We start from the raw sequence: 10514 nt of genomic DNA on the forward strand, positions 1-10514 counted from the left end.
CGACGGATGATCCTTCAATCCTCGCGAAATCCGCCCTGAGAGGCGTCCCAGCTCAGGGGAGATGCTGGGTCACCCAGCCCGCTGCAGTGCCGGAGAGCTCGAGAGGTCTCCCTTTTGGATCGCTGTTTATAGCATCTGGAGATGATGGGCTTCGGTCCGTATTTTACGTTCTGGCCACAATTCGTGCTGAGTCGTTCTGGTGTACATTTTGGGCAGCAGATGGCCCTGGTGTGGCCAGGGAGTGTCTGACACCCCCGTCGCTGCACCTATGAGCAAGGTAACAGCACGAAGGGGCTTATCCTGGGGTCTGAACGGCCGGGGGGGCTGCACCACCACATCTGAACCCTTAACAAGCGGAAGGTTTCTCATAGGACAGTTTGTTACAACTGTGAGTACAGAAAATGCTTGGAAACTTGTCAAATTGCAAGAGATGGAGTTCCTGTGTATTGGGAGCAGGAAGAAAAAAGAGAGAGGTTGGGCAGTGGTGTTGGATAAAATAAGTTGCGTTGCGAACCGTGTTTCATTCGACAAATTGTAGTGTCTCAATTCCCATCTCTGAAATGGGGATGTCCATATAACTGAGAGGTAAAAGGTCTCGTTCCTATGTTTGGCATGCTCAGTGTTAGTAAGGCAAGCTGTATAAATACATAAGGAATATTTTAGTTACTCATTCTTAAAACTAAGTTATGACTTTTGACAGACAGGTTAATGCAAACAAATCTTCTGTCTCTGCTCAACAGATGCTGTGTTGCCTCAGAAGAGGGGACAAATACCTTCCAGAATAGCCATGAACTGTTATTGGAAAGTCCTGACAATTTTCTTACTATTTCTTCCAAGAGTGTTGTCTCTGCAGCCAGCCCAGCCCAGCGTGTTGCTAGTATCTTTTGACAGATTTCGATGGGATTGTATTTATTAAGTCTCAACTCCCAGTTTTCACCATGCCATGGAGAATGGTGTTCATGTCAAAAAGGTCACTAATGTGTTTTTATCCTAATCATCATACAGTGGTAACTGGTCTCTATGCAGAAAGACACAGTATAATTGCTAATGAGATGTATGATCCTATCCTGAATGAAACTTTTTTCTCTGAACAAAACAGATATCCATAACTCCAAGTTCTGAGAAGAAGCCAACCCAATATGGATAATGAACCAGGGGGGAAGGACATAAAACTGGAGCAGCTATGTGGCCTGGAACAGATGTGAAAATACATGGAGTCTTTCCTACATATTATATGCCCTACAATTAATCTGTTTCTTTTGGAGACGCAGTTGCTAGGCTTATTGACTGGTTTACATCAGAAGAACCCATAAACTTTGGTCTCCTATATTGGGAACAACCTGATGAGATAGGCCATATTCTGGGCCCAGAAAACCCACTTATGGGACTGATAATTAGCAATATTGACAAAAAGCTGGGATATCTTATGTCTGAACTGAAGAAAGCAAAGCTGTGGCATGTGATAAATGTCATAATCACAAGTGATCATGGAATGTCATAGTCCTCCGTGGAAATGCTCATTGAGCTTGATCAGTACATAGAGCTCTACAAAGTCATTGACCATTCTCCTCCAGTAGCTATTTTGCCAAAAGAAGGTAGGAGCTATAGCAGTAAAATTCTCTGAAGAAAATACTTGAGTATCGAAACTTCATAGACTTCGTTCCTTAACTGAAGTGGTGGTAGCAGCACTGATGCCAGTAGGACATCAACCTTGAACAAGGGGTACTTGCAGGATCATTCCTTTGTTCTTTTTGCTAGCTCTGTCAAAAGCTTGGATTAACTTTCTGAAATGAAAAGTGAGCAAATCTGTCTGTGGTTGGCTAATATTGCCAGATATCCTTTAGTCCTTACAAGAAGTAAGATAATCTAATGCCATTATTAAGGATGAATGGCATTCTACATAGATAACAACTGAATGTTACATATCTTGCCTTTCATCAAGATGCTAAAACCATAGTGGAATAATCAGGTTTCTAACTCAAACAGTAAACTGAAACCAGATGGGGACCTTTGGCTATTTGATTAGCTGCCAGCTATTGTAGTTCATTTTAGGTTTTTTCCCCCCATTACACCGAACAGCCAGCCAGTTACGTTCGTACCATTTTTATTGAGATAATGAAGGGCAAGAATGCTGTTAGAATCAAAATCTGAAGTCTGGCTGCAGTCATTGAAGGGTTTCTTAAGAGCCAGGTGTGTGTTTAGTGTCACTGATGTAGAGGTGCTGCTCTTTATTTTAGAATAGAATAGAATCGAATCCTTAAGGTTGGAAAGGATCTCTAAGATCATCAGTCCAACTGTCAACCCAACACCACCATGCCTGCTAAACCATGTCCCAAAGTGCCACATCTACCCGTTTTTTGAACACCTCCAGGGATGGTGACTCCACCACCTCTCTGGGCAGCCTGTTCCAATGCTTGACCACTCTTTCCGTGAAGAAATTTTTCCTAATATCCAATCTAAACCTCCCCTGATGCAACTTGAGGCCATTTCCTCTCGTCCTATCTCTAGTTACAGTTGTCCCCACCCATGCCAAGTCGGAAGTGCCGCTCATCAGGAGCTCAATCGTTCCTGCTCTGGGGGGGCTGGGGTACCTCTCTCTCCCTGCGCTTTTGCCTTCGTGGTTTTGCCATGGATTTGCCACTTTAGGAAGGGTCCCCTGGCGTGATCCTCCGCTCTGGAGCCCTTTGCCTCAATGGCTTCGCTGAAAAATTTTGATGATCAAAAGCTAGAACTATTTGGTGCGAATGTGGAAAATAGCATTTTTTATGTGGGCAGAGGTGCTAATTTGGAAGTTGAGTTTCAAGGTGGCCTTCTGAAAAGGTGTTTTTTAAGATTTCTGTAACATTTGCATCACTAATGGTTAGCACTCTGTATTTAATGCCCCAGCAGGGAGGGCATTTTGCAGACTTAAGTGACTTTTAAATGTGTAAACATCTCTTGTCATTTTTAGTTTGAAGAATGCTCCAGACTAAAATGTTACTATGTGCAAACTGAGATCATTTGCTGCCTGAGCACACTCAGCTGCTTGCAGCTGGGCGCTCTTTCTCTCAGTGGTGATAGAAGAGCTGAGTTTGGGAGCTCCATCCTAATGGAGAAAAACACCGTTGACCTGGATGTTCTCATTACCAAATAAAGGAGTTGTAAAAGCAAACTTTAGTGCTGCAGCATCCCTAATGCAGTAAATGAGAACTTATGCGTAACCTGATTCTCCTGTCTGCTAAATGCCAAAAAGAAATAGTATCCCTGCAGCAATTAGATGATAGAATAGTAAAAAAGCCATTTCAATGGACTTCAGAAATAGCTTGGATTTGGTTTTGTCCAGACGTTCAGATGTTTATTACACTACCAATAAACCAGAATTAACTTTGAGCACAGCTAAAATTCCTTCCTTCCATGTTACCAGTTGTAATTTTTATTATAGAACAATGAGTTTCATTTTCAGTTTAGCTATGAGATAACGCATGCTTAAGTATGTAAGACTGATTCTTCAGCAGTTATTCCATTTGTTTTGCTTAAATGAAGGGAATGGTAAAACTCAGTGAGACGTTGAGAAAAATTTTGAACGCTTAAAAATGCAGCGATTTCTGCTACTTTAACTGTTTGGCTGCATATTTCTTCCCCAAAAGATGGATTCTTTAACCATACTAGTGTGTTAGTGTGTGTGGAACTAATTATATGTTGATGAAGATGGTACCTGTAGCACAGCTGGTGATTTTTTTTATGCCAGTTTGAGACAAGAAACATTATACATTAATATATTTCCAGTTTTCCTCCAGAATTTCTATACCAGATTCTAGGAACTGAGGGGGAAAATGAAGACTGCTTCTTTAAAGACCTTGGGCAGCTCCTCCCAAACTTTTTTTCCCTGAGATGTATTCAAAACTCCATGCATGCTGTAAATGGTAGAGGGGATTTTATCCTTTGTTTACTTCAGGCGGTGTCTTGGGTCAAACTAAGGGCTTGTTCTTGTGGTCACCAAGGTGATCATTTCTTTGAACAGGCACTCAAAGAAGAGCTCACTGACAGAAACACCCGCAGGATGTACAGCTAGGTGTAAAGGCAGAACTAGTGAGGAATGATAAGTCAAAATGACAGAAAGTCCTTAAATCCCACTTGTCTGCTAAAAACGGCAGTGTCGGCCACAAAAAAAAATGTAAACATCTTCCAACCATGCTTCAACCCTTGTAGCGCTGGAAGTGGCCTGCAGAGACTAGCTGTGAACTCAGTTGTCTGAGTGGATTCTGCGTGTGTGTAGCACAAAGTACGCAAATAGGCCATGGAGCTGAGTTATTTGGTATATAACAGAAGCGTGCTATATACGCTGCATAGCCCTCAGTAGGAATCTGTGCTTAAATGGAGGCGGGGGGAGGATTGAAGAAACTTGCTGGGATGCAGATTCCTGAACTTGCTTGTGCGTTCCTGTCTGTGTGTCCTGGTTCCTCCTTTCTGGGCGCTGGTGTTGCAGCTCGTCCAGCTGCTTTCTGGCTCTTCAGTGACTTTTACTGGAAAGAAAAGCTCAACAACTGGAAATAAGCAAATAAAAACCTGGGGGTGGAAGAAACCGCCTATTTATTTGGTAGTGTTAGTACAGCTCTTGAGGTTTTACACTCACTGTGCCGTACATGACTAGTGAAAGGAAAGGAGTAGACACTAAAACCACAAAGGAGTAGGTGGTGCTGTGAGCCGTTACTGAAGACGGAGAGTGGCTGATGGTTCTAGACCAAAAGTGCCATCTTCATCTGCCAGTCCAACCTGCCCCTTCGTATGTTTGTCGTCTGTTGTTCCCTGCTTAGGCCTCTGCAATCTTTGTGCAGCTCCTAACGCGTTAGCGGCATCTGGACTGTGACCTGGGGGCTTCCGTTGAAAGATTAATGCAAGCTAGTTTTGCTTATCCCTAGGCAATTAATTGCTAATGCTATGATGTTACATGGTGCATGGCAACAAACCAGCTACTCTTTCTAAATCGGCTAAACTTGTCATCAAAATGGTAGAAGATCGCAGCTGGGGATCAGATGAGGTCAAATATGTAGCTGTTTATTGGAGCATCTTGTAGAAGGAGAAATAAATAGTTGAGGTCACTCAGAAATAAGTTTTCAGAGATGCCAAGAAACAAGCAACTAACAATTAAACGGCTTTAAAATAAAGAAAAAGTGTCACTTGTCATCATAGCCAACTGTGGAAAAGACAGAACATGGCCTTAATGCACACATTACCTCATAAACAGGTTTAGGAGCTGTCTTCTTGCCTTCAAGCTTTGCATGGAGCTAGGAGGAGCTGGTTTCTTTTCCATGAGACTTAATTAAATGCCTTCTAACTCATTCTTGTGAGAAGTTTACATGCTGATAACTACGAAATGAGGGATTTTTCTAAAAATAGCAGGGCACTTACTGCTTAGGAATAGGCTGTGAAGTCTGATGCCAGGTGTGATCTTACTGTGAATGACGCTTTGGATCTCCAACTTCCGTGCGCACCGTAATCCGCTCTTGTCTCTTGCAGCTGTAATTGCTTTTGGGGAAGCGCATTTTGCCCTCTTCTTCCAGTTGTATTTAAACTACTGATGAGTTCAGTAAGCATATTGGTATGTTTAAGTTCTGGGTTTTGTTTCTTTTGTTTGTTTGAAGGCAAACTGGATGAAGCTCTGGCCGATGCTCTTCCCAGCGTGACTGTATATAAAAAGGAGCAGATTCCAGATAGATTACATTACAAACACAACAGTAAAACTCAGCCAATCTTAGCAGTGGCTGATAAAGGATGGGAAATTGTATATAATTAGTCTGACAGTTTTCAATGTAAGTATTCTGTCTTTACGGTGTTTTGCTATATATTCCTAGTCAGAGACCTTACATAGTACTTTCTCTCCCAGTCTCAACCAATGTTAATTTTTATTTTATTTTTTTTAAGACTGTGAGGGAAAACCCTGAAGCTAAGTGTGTAGAATGTATAATCTTTTTTTTCCTGATGGCATGGGAAGCACCCTAGTACTAGGGGAGGGGGAACTCGACTTACTGTTTCTAAAAATTAAACTCAGTGAGATAAGATCATTCACATGGTTTAGTGGCTGCATACTTGAGATCTTCTTGCGAGATCTAGCAAACTGACAAGCACTTCCTGAGAGATTAAAAAAAAAAAAAGTTGTAACTGAACTTGTTGAGTAGAGGATGAATAGCGTTGTTTTATCATGTACTATTTATTTACTGGAGAAGGGTTGGGTTGGAAATTCGAGAGTGCTTTCTGGAAGTCCTCAGCTTCTGTGGATGCCTACATTTACAGCAACCTTGTTCTGTTGCTAGAAAGACTCTTTGAATACTGTGTTACAAAAATCACACTAGTGATAGAGTTTGCCTTATAGGATAAGATGCATTCTAGGTGATTTGGAGGAAAAAAAACCCACTTTTAAGTTCCTCACCTTGGGGTTTTGAGATTTATTATGGGTAGAATAGAGACAGTAAGCTGTAACTTTTGGTTAGCTGGGAGGAAAAATATAGGCGTCATATAGTCAGTTCTTAAGTTTCTTAATTGAAAACCTTTTAAACTTTGCTGCTGGTTATGAAGCTGCAGAGCGTTACCTGCAAGACGTAACAAGTTTTTCAGTTGTTGACAGCTGATGAGAGCAGCTTTTTGTGCCTGCATGTTTATTCACTTGTTCAGAGATTTTAGTGCCCCTGTAAGGAAGGGGCACTGGAGAGCCAACAGCGCAAACTTTTTCCTTGTTGATGCACAAAATTGGACAAAGTATTAAAGCAGTCAGAGCTCGAGTTCTGTCTGCTACTAGAAGTTAGACAATCTGTCTCTACATGGATTTTTTTTTTTGTAAGAAATCTGGTCCAGTTGCAAAGTTGGAGTTTTTCCTTGAGGAAAATCAAGGAAACTTGGGTGTAGCACAGCATGCCATTGACAGTGCTGTAACTGCCATGTGAGCTTACCCTTTTTTTTCTTTTTTCTTTTTTTAAATAGTGCTCTCCATTCTTTTTTTAAGGCATCTTCTCTTTGTAGTTCTGAGACTTGGTATTTACTTGGAGACATTTGTGCTGTTGATCAAAATGATTCTTCTAAACCTCTGCAAGTACGAATGATGGCTGTTCCTTTTCTGCAATGTGCTAATTCTAGGAAAAGGTTCAATGCTTGTTTTGCAACTTCAGAATACTGACCTTTATCTATCTTTTATTTCTAGTTGGTAATCATGGATATGACAACATCCTACCAGAAATGCATCCAATTTTTTCAGCAGTTGGGCCTGCTTTCAGAAAGAATGCCACCAAAGAAGTCACGAATGCCACAGACTTGTACCACTTACCGTACCATCTACTTAGTATTGACCCACTGCCAAACATTGGTTCATCCAATGCTGTGGAAGATAGACTTGCTGAAGAAGTTCCTGTAGCCTTTGGAGCAGACACCTATGCTACTGTTGTAAGAGTCTTTCTGGGCAGCTTTCTTGTTAGGGTTTTTATTGCAGTTTTTGTTAAGCATTTTAGCCTCACCCAAGCAAATACCATGCAAATACAAGATACTGAAGATGCCCAGCCACTGTTGCAAGATTAACAACACTTGGTACTATTTCCTGGTTTATGCTTAAAATAAGCTTATACAAAAAAAATTAATAGAGGTGGATCACCATAAATATGTGGAGTAAAAGGAAACGGATGCTGATCCATTGGTACACTGGAGCACGTACATACTAGGTATGCAGAGAAAGCACGTTTCTGTTTCACCCTACAGCCACTTCATCTGTCAGGGGTTGAAAATATTCTAGGTGAACCTGGAAAGCTGTATATATATAGACGTGTAGTGACAACAGACCTTGAATACCTCATTCTGAGCTACTTTTAGAGAAATAGCATCGACTAAGGTGCACTTCACAGTTATTACATGGTGATTTAATTTCCCACCCACCCCTTTCTTTTTTTCTTTGAGAGGTTTTTCAAGTCTCTTAGATTCTAACAAGCCACTGAATGTGACTAGACTTCTTTGGGTTTTTTTCTTCCCTGCCCAAGGAAGCTTTTGCATGGATCACCATTACAGATAGCTTGGTGGATTAAATCCTGCAGAAAACAACATTATTATCAAGCTAGGTCATGAAGTGCTAAGTGTCTAAGTTTAGAGTTAGGCATATTTCTTTAAACTACTGGGTTAATTGTAGCCCCAAAATATGAATCTAGGCAGTATTGCCTTTAGCGATCAGCATTAAACTACTTGTGGGTTGACTTTTGTGGGAGGTTTTTTTATGTAGGTAAATACAGGTCTTCATGATTTTAGGGAAATGTAGGTCTGTCTTTACTTTTTTAGGAACTCCATGCGGCTGGCAGTTTAAAGACATGTACAAACACAACGCCTGTATATCAAAATGGAGTCTTTTATATTTCTGTGATAAGAGGGTTCATTCAGAATAAGGCGGTTGAATCAGCTAAGGAACATACATGCACAAACTGGTTTCATAGTGCTGTCAAGCTTGTCACCGGACATCAGATCTGTTACTGGAGGCTCTTCTCAGGCGTGAGCTTGGCTTGCTGTCTTGTATTTGATCTATCTGATGTGTCTGGGTGGACCTTAGAATTTGATGAATAGGATTAGACACGCAATTTAAGGAACAGACGCATAAATCTTAAGCCATATACTCTTAAATCTGAAAAAGCACATTTTAATATGAAAAAAGATATAAGACCAGAGTTTGCTGTTCCAGAGGGAAAATCTCTGTCAGGGACAATTACTAATTTTGAGTCAACAAAAGTATATATTGCTCTGATTCTTTTGTGTGGGGTAATAAATCTTGCTATTGTGTTTTTTTTGGATGAGCTCACTTAAATGGTAGGTGAGAAGCTGCTGACTAAGGTTTGTGTGAAAAACATGGTATGAAGTGAGAAAAGTTGTCTAGTTGTCAGACTTGTTTAAAAGCTGTATTTTTTTTTTTTTCCCCTCCCTGTGTGAGTCTGCACTTTGCTTCTGAGTGCAATGCCTGAAGGAGAAATAAACTCTTCCAAATTCACACAAATACTGAGTCTGGTATTTCTGCAAGTGCAATTTATTGCTTTATCCACAGCACCCAGCAGAGGGCAAAGACGGGAGCATCTTGGCTTTAGACGTGCTCTGTCGAACTAATGATGTGACTAACAGTACTACTGCAATGGGGAGGGCTGCTGGCAGACCTAGCAAGGAGCTGCAACAAGCTGACTAACTGAAGGTCAAAACGCATTTTGCTGAACTGAATTCCAGACTTGATGAATGACATCTAGGCAAGTTCAGAAGTGAGCTTACTTCTCGCTGCCTCAGTGATGACTCTACAACGCCACGTTACGAACCGTCTGGTCCTCACTGCGTCAGTAGCAATCTGTTGGATTCCTCCGTGATGGCAGGGACGCTTGCCTAGCGTTAAGCTGTCTTGCAAACAGATGTGGAAAGCTTCCAGAGACCACAGCTAGGTGTAGTGAATGCTTGAGAGGGGAGGCAAGGAAATAGTCCAACTTAAAGTATATGCTGAAAGTCTAGCTGTAATAGTAGCTTTAGGAAGACAGGAAACTAGCAGATGTGTCGGAGGACAGCGCCTTAATTTGGGGATATGTATGAAGTCTTGCGTAACTTTACCTGACTCATTGCTGCAATTCTACTGTTGTTCTGCGTACTGCCTTGTTTTCCTATGTTGCCATTTTCTTAAGAAAACACTGAAGGAAAACTTCCGGGATAGCTGTGCCTGATGCTGTAAAGCTGATTCTTGGTGGAGCTGGCCATTAGGTGTCTCAAGTTTAATTTGCTGATGCCAGCTAAAACTGAATGCTGCAGGGGCAAAGGTGAAGCTTTGGTGAAGGTGAAGCTTTCAGCTTTTGAAGCTGAAAGGTGAAGACAGTAATGATGTTCACGGCAGTTTCTAGAGAGGCCGTGGAGGTCAGAGTAGAAAACCCAAACCTCTGAATTGTTACTAATCTCTTCCCTAGCTACCTTCCAAGAAGCAGATGGCAAATTGATGCATGGAGTCCACCTTTTCTTGCTTATTTGTGTCGTGGTTTAGCCCCAGCCAGCAACTCAGTACCACGCAGCCGCTTGCTCACTCCCCCTACCCCGATGGGATGGGGGAGAGAATCGGAGGAGTAAGAGTGAGAAACACTCCTGGGTTGAGATAAGAACAGTTTAATAATTGAAATAAAGTAAAATAGTAATGCTAATAGTAACAGTATAATAATGGTAATAATAATAATGATACACAAAGCAAGTGATGCACAATGCAATTGCTCACCACCCGCCGACCGATACCCAGACAGTTCCCGAGCAGCAATCGCTGCTCCCCGGCCAACCCCCCCCCAGTTTCTATACTGAGCATGACATCATATGGTATGGAATAGCCCTTTGGTCAGTTTGGATCAACTATTCTGGCTGTGCCCCCTCCCAGTTTCTTGTGCGCCTGGCAGAGCATGGGAAGCTGAAAAAGTCCTTGACTAGCATAAGCAGTACTCAGCAACAACTAAAAACATCAGCGTGTTATCAACATTCTTCTCCTACTAAATCCAAAACACAGCACTATGCCC

At 41.7% G+C, this 10514-nt stretch overlaps 1 protein-coding gene across 1 annotated transcript; it reads left to right on the plus strand.

Moving 5' to 3' along the window:
- The first annotated feature begins 787 nt into the window (after positions 1-787).
- ENPP5 (ectonucleotide pyrophosphatase/phosphodiesterase family member 5) lies at positions 788-7542 on the plus strand. Its single transcript, XM_009493148.2, is given in 5 exon segments — positions 788-1079; positions 1081-1155; positions 1157-1595; positions 5622-5789; positions 7172-7542. Coding segments are annotated over 5 exon segments (1194 nt in total). The 5' UTR covers positions 788-938.
- The last annotated feature ends 2972 nt before the right edge of the window (positions 7543-10514 follow it).

The sequence above is a fragment of the Pelecanus crispus genome, chromosome 3 (assembly GCF_030463565.1).
Source record: "Pelecanus crispus isolate bPelCri1 chromosome 3, bPelCri1.pri, whole genome shotgun sequence".
In the NCBI taxonomy this organism is placed as follows: domain Eukaryota; kingdom Metazoa; phylum Chordata; class Aves; order Pelecaniformes; family Pelecanidae; genus Pelecanus; species Pelecanus crispus.